The 16,580-nt window shown below is 48.5% G+C and overlaps 1 protein-coding gene across 4 annotated transcripts in view; it reads left to right on the top strand.

Annotated features, from left to right (window-relative positions):
* FBXW4 (F-box and WD repeat domain containing 4) overlaps window positions 1–16,580 on the top strand; it is an 88,016-nt gene that overhangs the window by 67,655 nt on the left and 3,781 nt on the right. For 3 of the 4 annotated variants that reach the window (XM_082408323.1, XM_082408321.1, XM_082408325.1), the window contains one exon: window positions 9,090–9,155. The exons of the other annotated variant lie outside the window; for it this stretch is intronic. In XM_082408323.1, the coding sequence (XP_082264449.1) occupies window positions 9,090–9,155 (66 nt within the window). The remainder of the gene's footprint in view (window positions 1–9,089; window positions 9,156–16,580) is intronic. 4 annotated transcript variants of the gene reach the window in all.

The following is a 16,580-nucleotide window of genomic DNA, read 5'->3' as shown; positions in this document are numbered from 1 at the left end:
TCTCTCCACTTATGCAGCAATTCTATGTCCATTAGTAAAGGATATAGCAGAGTATTTTCATATGGGGCTCTCTTGGTTTTTTGTTTGTTTTTGTTTTGTTTCGTTAGATTTATTCTTGGCTATTTTACAAAGAAATTGTAAAGAAGTCATTCTTTTTTGTGAATGGATTTCTAATTTCATTTTGGTTGGTGATTGCTGGTGTATAGTAGCTCACATCTGTGGGTATTTGCTGTGTGCCGTACACTGATTTAAGCATCTTATCTCATATAATTTTCACAGTAAGCCTGTGCCTAGATCCTAATATTATTTCTGTTTTATAGGTAAAGAAACTGGGCTTTAGAGCCCAGTTAAATTGCTCATGCAAGATCACATGGTTACTGGGTGGCAGAGACAGCACCCCTGAGCCCACACTCCTTTCCACTATCATACACAGCATGCCATCCACCTCATCCTACTCTGGAATTTGTTGCGATAGTTTTAGTTGAGTCTTTTGGATTTTCTAGGTAGACAGTTATAGCGTCTGCAATTAAAGACCATATGTATTTCTTCTTTTTCCATGCCTCTTGTTAGGTACATAGTTTTGTGAATCAATGTTCATCATTTCTCAGGAAGTCTGACCCGGTCAGTTTTTCCTTTAGCACTGGAACATATTGCCATTTCTTCTTCTTGGGAGTGGATGAAGCTTGTGTTTAGAGGCCATATAGATGGAAAATAGAGTGTAGAAACTCTTCTCCAACATATCTTGTTAAATGCAATAGATTGAATGAACATATGTTACTCCATTGTACTGTGAGTCTTTGTTTTTAATGTAGTTAATTTTTTCTCTTTATTAACTCTGCCCTTCCATTGCTCAAGTTTCTAAGTTTCTGATTTTTTTTAAAATGATTTATTTATTTTTATTTATCTATTTTTGGCTGTGCTGGGTCTTTGTTGTGTCATGCGGGCTTCTCTAGTTGCAGTGTGTCGGCTTCTCTAGTTGTGGCGTGTGGGCTTAGTTGCTCCGCGGCATGTGGGATCTTATTTCCCCAACCAGGGATCGAACCTGCATCCCATGCATTGGAAGGCAGATTCTTAACCACTGGACCAGCAGGGAGGTCCTTAAGTTTCTGCTTCTTGAGTGGAATTGGTTTATTTGGGAAGAGCAGCCGCTACCTCAAGCCTCCACTTGTTTAGCCTGGGCCAGGGTCTTATATGCTTGGCCAGGCTGCCCTTTCACCACTGGTTAAAATGGAAAATGAACATTTTGTGTTTCTATAGAGGAATTTCCCAGCTGTTGAACTGTACTCCTCTGTGGGGCAGCAGAAAGCCGGCTTTGTTGCCCTTGTTTGTTAGAGTTGCAGTAGGAGGGTGAGCCTTGGGAGGCCCAGCCTCTGGACACTCTTTCCAGAGCCTGACCTTTTAGGTGGCTTACTTGCACCATCCTGTCCTGATGCACATGGGCTGAGAGGTGCCTGGGTTGTGTGTGTGTGTGTGTGTGTGTGTGTGTGTGTGTGTGTGTGTGACAGACAGACAGACAAAACAGGCAGGCAGACAGACGGACACTGGGACAGGTGTTCGAGGCCTCTGCCCGCTGTGGGAATCAGGAGTCAGTCTTGCTCTCTACTGGCTGGCACCTAATTGGGAGAAAGATCCCTCCCTTCTGATCTGGGGCTTCCTGTCCTAACCTCAGGCTACTGGTCCATCCCAAAGCTTCAGCCCAAGGTGTGCCAAGACCACCATTGCTGACACCTGCTCCAGCAGGCAGCTCATTATCGGGTCCACTTGTTCTTGGCCGTGAGTCAGTGGGCAGGAATGTCTGGTTATGTTGTGTTTTCTCTCACAAGATGTAAATAATATGCTTTTCCCTTTAAAAAGTAGCACATGCTCATTAAAGAAGATTTGGAAAATAAAATTTAAAAGGAGAAAGAATTGCTAATCACTCTGTTGCCCAAACACAGTCACTTAAAGCATTTTAGTGTGTTTCCTTCCACTCTTTCCTTTCCTACACACAGGCTATTTTTTTAATTGAGGTATAACATTATATTAGTTTCACATGTACAACACAATGATTTTATATTAGTATACAGTGCAAAATGATCACTACAATAAGTCTAGTTACCATCCGTCATCTCACATAGTTACAAGAATTTTTTTCTTGATGAGAACTTTTAAGGTTTACTCTCTTAGCAACTTTCAAATATGCAACACAGTGTTATTAACTATAGTCACCATGCTGCACATTACCCCCCCATGACTTATTTTATAACTGGAAGTTTGTACCTTTTTGCCCCCTTCACCCATTTCTCCCATCCCCTACCTCCTCCCCTTTGGCAACTACCAGTCTGTTCCTTGTATCTATGAACATGGTTTTTCATTTTGTTTTGTTTTGATTTGATTCGTTTGTTTGCTTGTTTTTTATATATTCCACATATAAGTGAAATCATATAGTATTTGTCTTTCTCTGCCTGACTTATGTCACTTAGCATAATACCTCAAGACCCATCCATGTCACAAATGGCACGATTCCATATTTTTTTTATGGCTGAGTAGTATTCTGTTGTATATATGGATACCACATCTTCTTTATCCATTCATGCACCAAGGCACACTTAGGTTGTTTCTATGTCTTGGCTATTGTAAATAAGGCTTCAGTGAACGTGGGGATGCATATATCTTTTCAAATTAGTATTTTTGGGTTTTTAAAAAATAAATACTCAGAAGGGAATTACTTGATCATATAGTAGTTCTATTTTTCATTTTTTTGAGAAAACTCCATACTGTTTTCCATAGTGGCTGCACCAATTTACATTCCCACGAACAGTGCACGAGGGTTCCCTTTTCTCCATACCCTCACCAGCACTGGTTATCTCTTGTCTTTTTGATAATAGCCATTCTAACAGGTGTGAGGTGATATCTCATTGTGGTTTGGATTTGCGTTTCCCTGATGATTAGCGATGTTTAGCATCTTTTCATGTGCCTGTTGGCCGTCTCTATGTCTGCTTTGGAAAAATGTCTGTTCAGGTCCTCTGCCCATTTTCTAATCATATTTGGTTTTTTGCAATTGAGTTGTAAAATTGCAACTTTATATATATCCAAAATTGCAACTTTATATATATGTGATATATATATAATATAAATATATATAATATAAATATATATCCAAAATTATATATTTTGGATATTAACCCCTTATTGGATGTATGCTTTGCAAATATTTTCTCCTATTCAGTAGGTTGCCTTTTCATTTTGTTGATGATTTCCTTTGCTGTGCAGAAGCTTGTTAGTTTGATGTGGTCCCACTTGTTTATTTTTGCTTTTGTTGCTTTTGTTTTGGAGTCAGATCGAAAAAATCATTGCCAAGACTGGTGTCAAGGAGCTTATGGCCTATGTTTTCTTCTAGGAGTTTTATGGTTTCAGACCTCACATTCAAGTCTTTAATCCATTTTGAGTTAATTTTTGTGTATAGTATAGGATAGTCTAGTTTCATTCTTTTGCAAGTAGCTGTCCAGTTTTCTCAACACCATTTATTGAAGAGACTGTCCTTTCCCCCATTTCATATTCTTGCCTCCTTTGTAATTTAAAAAAATTGGTCTTATTATTCTTTAGTTTTATGAACAAAGTTGTGTTTACCTTCCCCTCACAAGCTATTTTTAAAATAGTTCTGTTAATGCTGTTTGTACCCTACTTTTTTTTCTTATAATAGTATCATAAACATCTTGTCTATATTCTTTGGGAAAATCATTTTAAATGTTTGTGTAATATTCCATTAAGTAGATGGACCATCATTTATTCAACATGTTTTTGGTCTTGACCCCTTAAAGACAAGGCACATCCTTCTTTCCCTTTTAATCCATTTTGATTCAATCACCCATGAAGTTGGCTAACCTTCTTTTGAATTTATATTTTCTGTCTGCACCATCTCTTTGAGGTAGTGGTATGCCAGTTGCTATGTGAAATGGAACTTCTTTTCATTTGCCTTAAACTTTACTCATTCAAGCTTCAGATAGGCTTCTTGGTCTTGTTATCCTTTAGTTTGATGAATGAAGTTGTGTTTACCTTCCCCTCCCTGCTCTTAAGCTTTAGTTCTGTGCGCTCCCTCCCCAGCCGTTACAGGCAGGCACTGCTATAGATGGTAGGCCCCACAGTGTGCTCCTGCCCCCATCACTGATGTGACTCTCGGGTCTGTGGACAGCATTCAGGTGTATATTTCCCCACTGCGAGGTGGGATGTTTGCTGGTAAGAACAACACTTCTTTGTCTTTCTTTTTTTTCCTTCCCAAGTACATCTATTTCCCTTCCCCTTGGGTGGCCTGGGGTGCTCTGTTGGCTGGATCTTAGGAACTGGCTGCCTCACCCTTCACCTGCCCTAGACTATGTCTCTCCTCTTCCTGACTTCTGTTGACCTCCTGTTCCCACTCCACTGGTCCCTCCCTCACAGTGCTGTCACTTGCACTTCTGCTCCTGGCCTCTCCTCACCCAGTGAGTTTGTGTGACCTTCGCACTGCATTCATGCTTTGGGACTTAGCCGCTATAATGATGTCAATGGCGCAGGTTAGCAGATGGCGGCAACAGCGATGAGACCTGACATGTTCTAATGACTCTCTCCTTCCCTCCCTTGCTGGCCGAGCCGATGGAGGGGCAGAGGTTTCCTTGAGGCATTTTAGGAGGGGGCCGAGGGAATTCGGGGGTCCCCAGGTGCCGATGAAGCCTGTGACCTTTGCTGCTATAATATCAGTGTTTCACAAGCAGGGCGGTTCGGGAGCCCACTTGCAGCCCATCAAAAATTGATTTAATTGCAATTTTTCCTCCAATTAGGAGCACTGGAGCCTGACTAATTGGAGTAATAGAGAGTAATAAGGCTCAGATAAAAAGCCTTCCTCGGCGGCCTTTGTATCTCGTGTCAGTGCCTGTCAGAGGTCAGAGAGCTTGCATATTCTATTAGGCAGCCCGGCCTTCATTTGTACAAATTAGTTTACCCAACAGTAATTAAAATGCCAATGCGGGTTGAAGAGAACTGAATACCCTTGATGGGCATGTTGGTGAATGATGTGACAGCTCTGGTGGCCTCCCTTGCCAAAGTGTGTCAGCCCCAGCTCAGAGGCGGCTGGGGCCTGGGCCAGCTGGGCAGCTCCAGGCCAGCCACGGGGCACAGCTGCCGAGCACGCCCCTTCTGCTGCCCCTCCTCAGAGCCCCACAGTCGCTCCTTTCTTCTTCCAGGTGGAGTTGTTTGTTCACTTGTCCATTTGTTCATTCAATAAGCATTTGAGTTTTCAATATGTGTCAGGCATGATACTAGGTGCTAGGGAGAGAACTTATGGGGCACGGGGTGTAAAATCACCTGGGCTCTGGAATTAAGACTAACTGGGTTCAAATTCTAGTCCTACTAGTTGCTCCCTATGTGAGCTAGAGCAAGTTACGTTACCTCTCTGTGTCTCAGTGTCCTCGTCTGTCAAATAGGGAAAGTGGTACCTGCTACATAGAGTTACAAGGATTAGACAGGGAAATGCTTTTGAAACACTTGCTCAGAACCTGGCACGCGGGCTTCCCTGGTGGCTCAGTGGTTAAGAATCCACCTGCCAATGCAGGGGACATGGGCTCGAGCCCTGGTCCAGGAAGATCCTACATGCCGAGGAGCAACTAAGTCCTTGTGCCACGACTACTGAGCCTGCGCTCTAGAGCCTGCATGCCACAACTACTGAGCCCGCGTGCCGCACTATTGAAGTCCGCGTGCCTAGACCCCGTGCTCCGCGACAGGAGAAGCCACCGCAGTGAGAAGCCTGCACACCGCCAGGAAGAGTAACCCCCGGTCGCCGCAACTAGAGAAAGCCCGCGCGCAGCAACGAAGATCCAACGCAGCCAAAACTAAATTAATTAAATAAGTTAAAAAAAAATTAAAAAAGTAAAATGGCTGAGAGCCTATTAAAAAAAAAAAAAGAAGAACCTGGCACGCAGCAAGTGCTCAGTCAATTCCTAATGTAATTAAGAGGGTCTAAACTAAGGCAGAGGCAGCAGGGTCTACCTTCTTTTCACCCTGTCCACACCCAACTAATTTTCCTTCATACTTTCCTCTCCTCTGTTCTGTATCTTGCTATTTTCTATTCCTCAACTTGAGTACCAGAACCCCTAACCTTCCTGGTCTCTCTCATGTGAGGGCTCCTACGTCTACTTCTTGGGCCTGATGATGATCTCTGTGATGCCAGGTTTGCCTGAGTTGGGGCCAGGAGGCCAGTATGGTAGGTTGGGGATCTGGGCAGGGTCTGGGACTGGATCCCAGACCAGAAATTGTAGAAGGCTGGCTTCTGATAAGGGCTTTCTGGTCCAAAAAGAGTAGAGTTTGTGGAGTCAGAATGACTTTTAGACGCTCAGGGTGAGAGAGTGCATGCACTTGTGTGAGAGCATGTGTGTCTATGCGTGTGTGGACATTTTTAGGTATTGCTGGTACTTCTCATCTGTTATCTGGTTGCACTGCTTATGAGGGACTTCACCGTTCCAATGACGTATGGCTGTGTCATGTGTCATTCAGGTCTGAGTCTGGTGATTTGGGAATTACTCCTCTAAGAAGCAGAGGGACCCCCCTCACAGCTCGTGTGACGAGCTTGCCCAGCCTTGTTGGCTGTGAGCTCTGGAAGGCCCTTTCAGTTGAGGCCCCCAGGTTTGTTTGGGGCACCTCTTTGGGGCCAGGCGCCGTGCTGGGCACTGGAGTACACGAGAGCCACCAGACAGTCCATGATCTCAAAATGAAGATGGGAAGATAACCCCCCAAATACCATTTGTCTCATGAAGGTGAGATCAGGGTGTAGCAGGACTTAAGAGGAAGGCCAGTCAAGCCACCAAGCAGCCAGCAGCTCCTGCCTCTGCCTGTTCGGCACAGGTTTGTCATCCCTGTCCCTGGACAGTTCCTGTGGTTTGGATGTGAGACTTGGTGAACGTTCCAAGCAGGACCTGGCTCCAAATCTGCTTGACTGTTGCATACGTGGTTTTCTTTTTTTTTTACTGAGTGTTATATTTGATTAAACTCTTAAGCCCTCATAAATGCCATGGAGACTCTCTACTCTCCCTCCTGCTCCTCCTCCCTGCTTCACATGGTTAAGCAAGGGAAAAGGGCAGCTTTTGGAAAGAAATGTTCATGGCCGTCATGTCCAGGCAATCAAGAAAGGCCCTTCTCCTGGAGGCAGAGGGCCGGGGCCGGGCCGGGGCTGGGCCGGGGCTGGGCCGGGGCTGGGCCGGGTGGGCAGGGACAGAGGGCAGGAGTCCAGGGCCAGGTGTTCCCATCCCTGGCCCGGCCTGCTGGGGGTCAGAGCTGTGGGAGCGGCAGGGATTCAGCTTCCAGGTGCCTCCCATCTCTTTCCATTGACTTACCTTGACGCTAAGTTAGGCCTGTTGCCTGTCAGAGGCCTGCCATAGGCCTCCTTAAGAGATGTCTGTATGTCTGTGCTGGCGCCCCTCACCTGGCCCCCTACTCCTCAAAAGTCTGGAGAGCCCAATTGCCCGCTCGAATGATTTCTAAGTGGCTATTATGTTTCCAACCCAAAGTAATTGGCTTTACCAGTTATTAATGGATTACCCTCAAGAGAAAAATGTTGGTGGGGGAGGGAAGTGAGGATAACACCTGGCTTTGTAGTTTGGGGCTTCAGTGTCCAGTGGCTGCTTCCCAGGCTGGGAGTCACTTGGGGCATGATGGAGTGGCTGTTTTAGCATGTCACTCTAGTTTAGTGGCTGCTGGCATGCCTATGGGTTGAGAGGAAGCTGGGAAGACCGAGCATGTCCCTAGAGAAGTCTTGACTTGAGGCATGGATGCTCCAGGGTGGTTCATGTGGCCTTTTTGTCAGCCTGGGGTTGAAACATAGATCCCTGCCCTGCAATTTTGATTGTAAATCAGTGGCTTGGCCAATGCCTGCCCTAACATCTCCCCATCAGCAACTAGCAGGCCAACCCCCCGCCAAGCCAAAGCCATCGGCTTCTCAGAGCCCCGACTGCGGAAATCCACCTCCCCACTGACGTGCTTGGGATCAGAGAGCCACAGGTGCTGGGCAAGGCCAGGGCCAATGGACTGCTGTCCCACATTGCTAACATGTCATTAGTATGTCCAGTTCCTCCCCCCATGCCCAGACGTGTAGGGACATGGCCCTTCCCTGCCCCAGGGCTCCTGAGTGACATAACTGCTTTCAGCTCTCTTGTTCCAGTTTAGATTTTCAAGCCCAGGGTTCCTGCAGGCTCCCCCTCCCAACCTCTTCCAAATCCTCTAACAAAAGAGTGGTCTGGCGTGTGGGTTCAAGTTCTAGTCCTAGCACTATGACCAGCCTGGCTCATTGCACAGATTTCTTCTCACTGGGTTTGGGCCTCCACTTAAAATGAAACTCTGCAGATTGTATATGTTGAACTTTTTAGGGGTTTAAGAGAGACTCTGGGAAATACTGAGTGTTCCTTCTCTCCTGCCTCTTGGCAGTGTCTGTCATTATCCTTTAAACTCTGTCTGACTCCTGTCCCACTCCATAGCAGTCCTGCCTGCCTGGCCCCTCACATTCCCTACTTTCCCACCCTCACCTTTTCACATTGTTACCCACCTTTCATAGTTCGCCTTTTCTCAGTTTGGTGCCTTTATACCTGCCTGGTGCTTGTACCATGTTACCATATTCCCCCAGCTCTTAAAACCTTCGGTAAAGCCCCCCAGCCTCCCTCACCTCTGACCAGGGAGGTCATCCCCTTCCGGCGCCCCGCAACCTATTCCCAGGAGACCATTTCTGTGGTGTGGCATTGTGAACTTGGTGTTCATACAACCGAAGCCCAACAGGCTTGCTCTCCCTTGGCCTCAGTTGCACATCTAGAGATCCATTTTTATGGTGGGCAGAGACCACCCAACCAGGTCTGAGCAGCAAACTCAGCTATTGAATCCATGGGTCCTCTGGCCAAGCAGCTCTGGGAGGTTACAGCCCTCACTGTGCTTCCATATGGTTTTCCCACAACTTCTCTGATGGCTCTCTTGGCTGCTTCTCTCATCCTGGCTTAACCCCATGATCCCCTGGAGAATGAGCACAGCACTTCCAATTGTATAGCCATTTCCGCCACAAGTTCTGACAAGCCAGACCTGACTGCTCTCCTTTTGTTTGGCAGCTCCTTTGTGACAGGGACAGCTTGTTGTGGGCACTTCTCACCCCTAAGAATCTGGGACCTCAACAGGTAAGAGATTCCTGAGCCCACCATGGCTTCCAGGGTGGGCGGGGCTGGAGCGGCTGGGAAGCAGAGGAAAGCTGGCTGAGCCAGCCCCTGGTTCAGTTGGCCGAGTGGTCCAGGAGGATGCTGGAAGGACCCTGCCTCAAAACCCACTGACAGCCTCCGCTGTGGCCCCTTCGCACATGGAATCATTTGTTAGCTTGAGGAGACTGTTGAAGTAATTTATAATAGGTAAATAATGTCATGTAGAATTTATGATAACAACAACAACAGTTTGGATGTATGCTACTTCTTCTCTAAGGAGTGCCTGACTGTGTGGCTATATAAAATCCCATCTATCCTCAGAGATGATTTTTCTAAAATAAAGAAGTTTTAGAAGTGGCCCACAGATCCGTAAGAAGAACAATACAGAACAGTTAAAATAGATCCAGTTTTTATTCACAATTCTTTGCCTTGGCAAGCTTGACACATTCCCATCTGATTACCTGCCATTCTGTTGGGGTTTTTTTAATCTCTAATTTTGACCTAATTATAGAGTCACAGGAAGTTACAAAAGTAGGAAGGCAAGGTACCTGTGTAACATCTTACATAATATCAAGTCTAGGAAGTTGACACTGGTACAGTCCACAGACCTTTATCTGATTGTACTTATTCGTGTGTGGGGGGTGTGCGTGTGTACGTATTTCTTTGCAGTTTTATCCCATGTGTAGAGTCATGTAACTGCTACCACAGTCAGGATAAAGAACTGTTTGTTCCATCAGCACAGAGACCCCTCATGTACCCCTTTATAGTTGCACCCATCGTCCTCCCCTCCTCCACTCCTTCTTGCCCCTAACCCCTGGCAACCTAACCTAAGTGAAGAGCACTTAGGTGCTCTTCATCTCTGTCATTTTGTCATTTTGAAAGTATTATATAAATCAAATAATATATCTAACATTTGGAGATTTGCTTTATTTTTTTTTTTTTTTTTAAACTGAGCGTAATTCCCTTGAGATCCACAGAAGTTGTTTCATGTGTCAATCGTGCTTTATTTCTTATTGCTCAGTAGTATTCCCTGGTATGGATGTACCAAAGTTTCTTTCCCCATCGACCAGCATTCACCCACTGAAGGACGTTTGGGTTGTTCTCAATTTTCTGACTATTGCAGATCCAGTATCATAATGTTCATATTATGAACATTTGTGTATAGGCTTTTGTGTGGACATACGTTTTCAGGTTTCTGGGATTAATGCGGGGGAATACGATTGCTGAGTCATTGGTAAGTGTGTGTTTAGTTTTTTACCTGCCAGACTATTTTGAGTATCTTTACCACTTTATATTCTGACCCCAGTGTCTGAGAGATCTAGCTTCTTCACATTCTCAACAGCATCTGGTAGTGTCACTGTTTTTTTTTGTTGTTTTTTTTTTGTTTTTTTTTTAAATTTATTTATTTTTGGCTGTGTTTGGTCTTCATTGCTGCGCACGGGCTTTCTCTAGTTGGGGCGAGCGGGGGCTACTCTTCGTTGCGGTGCACGGGCTCTAGGCGCGCAGGCTTCAGTAGTTGTGGCACGCGGGCTTCAGTAGTTGTGGCTCGCGGGCTCTAGAGCGCAGGCTCATAAGTTGTGGCGAATGGGCTTAGTTGCTCCATGGCATGTGGGATCTTCCCGGACCAGGGCTCGAACCCGTGTCCCCTGCATTGGCAGGCGGATTCCTAACCACTGCGCCACCAGGGAAGTCCCTGTTTTTTATTTTAGCTATTTTCATGGATGTGTTATTTAATTGTGGTTTTAATTTGAATTTCTCTAATAGCTAGTGATGTTGAACAAGTTTTCTTGTGCTTATTTGCCTTCTGTATATTCTCTTTGGTGAAATGTCTGCTCATGTTTTTTGCCCATTTCTAACTGGATTGTTTGCTTTTTCACCGTTGAGGTTGCAGAGATGGACATTTCTGCTGAAAGTCAGTTTTATTTAGTCACATAGCTGGACCTTATGCTTGGCATCAATATTGATCTGGGCCTGGGATGGCGGACAAGCTGGGGCAGGGAGGGTGTACACCACCCCACTGTGACCCAGCTTTATCTTGAAGGTTGAGTAGTCTTTGGCCTCTTCTGCCCATGGTTGCCTTGGTAGGGATGCTTCTGGGCACAGATTTATGGTCAGGATGGCGTTCTAAGGCACCAGCTGCCTCAACAGTATTCTCTTATGAAATCCCTAGACCTCACTAACCCTAAACACTGGGTCTTTACAGAACTCAGAAAGGACCCAAATGAAAATGGGCACAAGACAGCTATGGCCTCAGTTCTCACTGAAGCCAGACAACAAATAGCCATTGCACCCTTACACCAGCCTGAGGCAAGGCCGCCCTGGGCATCACTTGGCTTTCCCTCCTCTCTAGCTCCCAGACTCCCCTCCTCACCACTGAGGAGCCAGGCCTTGCTTAAACATCTCTTCCATTCCCAGGGAAGCCTGGAGGACCAGTGGTGCAGGGACTGAGGGAAAGATGCCCTGGTGGAGGCATCTGCTTTCGGTGGGAGGAAACGGATGGACAGGACGACTGTCTGTAGCTGTCTTTCCCAGAGAAGCCCAAGCAGATAATAAAGCCATGTAGAAAATAGGATTAAGGTAATGAACAGGCAGGACAGAGTTTGATCTTTCAATAACGCCAAAGCCTGACTGACAGGCCAATCTGGAAGGTGGAGCGGCATCGCCAGCAGGACTCAGTTGCGGGCGGTGTTTGGTGCTGGGTGGATTCTTTGCTTTTAACCTGTCACCGCTGAAACTTGAGGAGTTCTGGGATTTTCTCTTTTATGTGTGTGCTACAACTTGCGGGGGAGGAGTACCGGAGGGGCAGTTCTGCTCAGAGCATCGCCCCTCCAGGGGCTGCCCTCGGGATGATGGTGGGGGCTGGGACGCGGCTCAGAGGTGCAGGCAGCCTGCTGGGCACCAGCACACCCTCATCTGTGTCTCTCGGGTACTGGTCCTCAGGCAGCCTAGGCTGCTTTTCACAGTGCCTGGAGACCTCTTTCAAGGTCACCATGGCTCCCTCAGCCCTTTGTTCATCAGGATTCCTGGAGACTCTGTTCTCCCTCTGGGCTAGGGATGGGGAGGTGCTAGCTGGAGCACACAGGTCTGAGAGCAGCCGTGGGCACAAAGCCATTGCCTAGATGGTAAGGAACTTGGCTGTCCCCCTCTCCCTTCCTCCTTTCCTGCCCTTCTCTCTCCTAGAGCTGGGGACGGGCCCAAGGACAGGGGATTTCTAACCTGTCTAAATCAGATGGGAAGAAAGATGGAGTCCTTCACCCAATTTGGACGTGCTAGAGTGTTCCTGTTTCCGAGGATAGATGGCATTCAGGCCCAGTCCCTGGCCCCCAAGGGCCCTATCCTGAGAGACTGTACCGATAGCCAACCACTGAAGTATCCCTAGCTAGGCCCTGAGGAACTGTGCCAAAGCCATCCTGTTCCTGAGTTTGGGTCTGAGGAATTAAGGCCCATCTTGTGTTCTCCATCTGCATTTGATCAGGGCCCTTGGCTCAGCCCCAGGGAAGGTGTTATCTGTGTGGGGGCTGCTGGAAGACCCCGGGGGTGGGTGGCGGTTCTGACTGGCTTGACAACACATCAAGCCAGTGATCTTCCCCTGGGTTTGCCCTTGCTGTGTATTTTACCTTTTCTGCCAAGGTACATTTGAGCTGGATCTACCATTGGTGCCCTGAGATCAGGGCACAGTGGGCAACCCCAGTGGCAGTGGGGAGGCAGGCACCAGGATGGAGAGGCCTGTGATCTCAGCATTAGAGATGTCACAGTGGGTCCAGCTGTGGTCCTAAGCCAGCCTGGGAACTGTTGGGTAAGGAAGTCGGTAGGGGTGGGTTTTGGCGACTTGGCTACTCCTAGGGCATTGAGGGTTTGAGTCCTTGGCTAGGTACTGCGCTGCTCTGTATGTGTGTGACCATATTCATGGCCCCTGCATAATCCCACCTCATCTCCCCTTCCCCTTCAGGCCCGCATCATCCCCAGTTCCCCATGACTCCTCCATTTCCATCCTTAGCCCTTAAATCTCCTCTTTCTCAGCAAAGGCAGGTGCAAAGAAACTTCTCACATATTCTGACAGACACCCTATATTTTTCCCCTCTGAGCTTTTGCTCTAGCTGACCCCTGTGCCTGGGATACCCCCTCTCTGCCTACTGAAACCCTGCTCATTCTTCAGCATAAATAGCACCTCTACCATGAAGCCCTCCCTGATCCTCACCCCTGTGGCTGGAATTGGTGACCCTTAGAGCATTCATAGGGCCCCCTTGATGGCCACCATGTGGCCTGGTATAGCTTCCCTTCAGGCTGGGAACTCATCTTGAAACCCTGGACTGAACACCGGAGACACATGTCACGGCATCCGATGGTGTTTGGAATGACAAGGGGCGCCTGGCTGCAACCCTTTCTGTCTGCAGAAAGAACTGGTGTCCTGAGCGCAGGCTGGGCCACTCTGAGGGCACCATTAGTGCCCATCCCACCCAGGTGTGGCTTTGTCTCTGACCCCGCCCTCCACCTCCACCTGGGGCAGGGGGCCTGGCCCTCAGTCGGGGTGATTATGGGAATTGCCCCTCTTTAAAGTACCTGCCTTCTCCTTTGAAAGTATTATTGACAGCTTTTCTCATTTTCTTTTTTCTTTACCTCTTTGAGGAACCCTGTAATTTCTTTCTCTTTCTTTCTTTCTCCCCCCACCCCTTCCCTTTTTCTTTCTTGTCCCCTCTGTCGTCCCCCCCCCAACCAACTCTTTGAAATTGGCTCTCTGCCTGCTGACACCAAACTGATACCTTGCGTTTCACTTCTCCTTATCCCTTTATGGCAACAGATGTTGAAATTTTGTATCCTTTTATCTGCCCGGCTGCCCCTTCCTGTAATTACGGTCCTCTTGTTAGCAGTACAAAGTGGGCTGCCCGTCTGCCTGGCCTTTGAGCCACTGTGTCTGAACACGTGTGCATGTGTGGGTGCTGGGGCTGTGCACGCGCACATGCATGCATGTGAGAGGCCTGTGCTTGGGGAGGGCCCTTCCCACTCAACCTGATGGGACTGGGGCAGGCGAAGCTTCGGTGGGCTTCTCCTGGTCTCCATGGACTCTGTGGTTATCCTTGGGACCTGTCTGCCTCCTTGATTCCCTCCCCCTCCCCACCAGAGGGCTGGACGAGGATAACCACTCCCTGCTCTCCTGCCGGCTGAGCAGTGAGCACCCGGAGGCCCATCGTGGTCAGGAAGCCGGATCCCACCAGCTTGTGCCCCTCACATACCCACGCCTCCAGCCAAGCCAGGTGCCCCAGCCCTGCACCTCTGTTGTTGCTGGCCCTTCACCTGAGCCATCCCCCATCTCCTGTCACTGCCTGTCACAAACCTGTCACTCACTGAAGAGATGTTCTTTTATCTGTCCCCTTACAAAAATCTCTTTCATCTCTCTTCTGGTACCCACCGAGCCACCCCTTGTATTGTTGGTTGGATAGATGACAGACTTCTCTCTCTCCCTGGACTGAAAACTCCTTGAAGAAGGGACAGTGTCTCCCTCAAAGTCTTATCTCACATCTCCCTGCAGTTTCTATTAGGCACAATGCCTCGTATACAGAAGGTGCTCAGTAAATGGTTATTGATCAAAGAAAGGAAGAAAGGGAAGGAGAGGGTGGAAAGAAAGAAGGGAGCAAAACCCTCCTATTTTCTTAGTGACCATGTTGGGTCCAGCTTATACCTTCAGGCCATCTGTCCCCTGGGGGCACAGAAGATATAGGAAGGTGGAGTGTTTGTCACCCTTCCACCCTCTCACCAAAAGCCATCGTTGCAGTTTTGCAGTTGCACGTGCCAGATGGGGTATCCTCACACCCAAACAGATGCAGGAATGAACACCCACAGAATCTCCAAGGAGCATCATCAGGAACCCAGTGTGTTAACAGTGGCTGTACATGGTGTGAGGGCCATGGGCATTCTTAGATGTGGGTGAGGAGGTAGAGCCAGGATTATCTTACCTCAGGGCAGTTTAGCACAGGAGGACTTTCTATGGGCCACGGCTTGTGCTGGGAGCTCAGGCGGGCCAGGCAAGGGAGGCGTGTGGAGGCCGGGATGAGGGAACTCAGAGGGAGGAAGGCAGTGAAGCAGGTCACCCGGCTTCCCTGGCCTGCAGGACCCAGACTGGGGGTAGGGTGGAGGGGGGCTTCCAGGGACTGACCCTCTGTGCCCAACTCCAGCCTGGTGCTTAGGACCTCTCCCAGACAGGGCATCTGGGTCTTCAAGGCCAGTGCCTACCTCCAGTTAGCTGTCCCCACAAAGATGGTGATGGGGTGGGGTATAAGTATCTTATTTAAATTTCCTCCTCCCTGACTGTCAGGAAGTTCCTGTCATCCTACTTTCCTCCAGCTTCAGTGGAGTTGCCTGGGCAGCAGGTTGGGATGGGCCAGGGAGATCTGATTCCCTCACCTGATCCCCTCCTCAAGGGTCCCTGGGATGAGGCCACACTCTGCTTGCTTTTCCTGCCCAGGTACTCTGGGGACTCCTGGGGGAAGCCACACACAGCCAGGCCTCCCCGGCCTGTGTCTCATTCATCAGGCTCACAGGGGCAGCCTCATCTGTCTTTATCTTCCCCTGGGTCAAGAGAGAATTGCTGGAGTCAGGCTGGGGGGAGGCTGGGGTGGAGGCCCCCCAGCCCTCAGTGGCTCCTGGAGGCCCCGGCTTTGTGCGCAGGAGTTGGAAGGGAATGGACTTTTTGTCTGGCCCTCTATAGTGACAGAGCTGGCCCTTGCTCCTGTCTTGGCCTGAGGCTCTAAACGGCAGCCCCTTTCCCACACAAGTTGTGCGACAGCCAAGGCTCTGCACGCCCCCCTTGCGCCCCCCACCGTGAGAGGCCGAGAGGCATTCTTAACATTCTTTCCAGAGAAAAGGGGTGAAACGTCTGAATTTGGGGGTCACCACATTATACAAATTGCAATCTAATCGTTTTTACAAGAACACACTTGCAGTAAGAAAAGGAACCCGGAGGAGGGGCTGAGGAGACAAACAGCTTGTTTTGTCCCCCTTCCCCCCAAAGTTTGGGGCTATTGTTGAGCTCATCTTGCTTCCTCCACCAGAGCAGTTGAGCTAGAGTTTTCTAGTTAAATTGGTCCTGTGGTGGGGGCCACGAAGGGCCCACGGTGCCATTTCTGTTTGTTTTCCCAAATCAAAGCCCCAGCGGGGCTCCTATGGCACCGCTGGGCTGCTATTTGAAGAGACGGGCCATTTCCCAGAGCCTGGTGTGTCAGTTTATGCTCTGAACTTAACCTCACAGGCACTGCACAACAGAGCCTCGAGGGTCCCAGGCCCAGAGGCAAAAGAAACTGTATCTTTTTATTGGCCCATTTAAAGTGTGTGTGGCCCTTTCAGAGAATCAGAGAACTAACATGGCAGAAACTCCTCAGGCCCGGGCCAGGCTGGGCTGGCAGACAGGGGGCT

Source organism: Balaenoptera borealis (genome assembly GCF_965194805.1).
Source record: "Balaenoptera borealis genome assembly, chromosome: 10".
NCBI lineage: Eukaryota > Metazoa > Chordata > Mammalia > Artiodactyla > Balaenopteridae > Balaenoptera > Balaenoptera borealis.
This window is presented reverse-complemented; position numbering and strand designations above follow the sequence as displayed.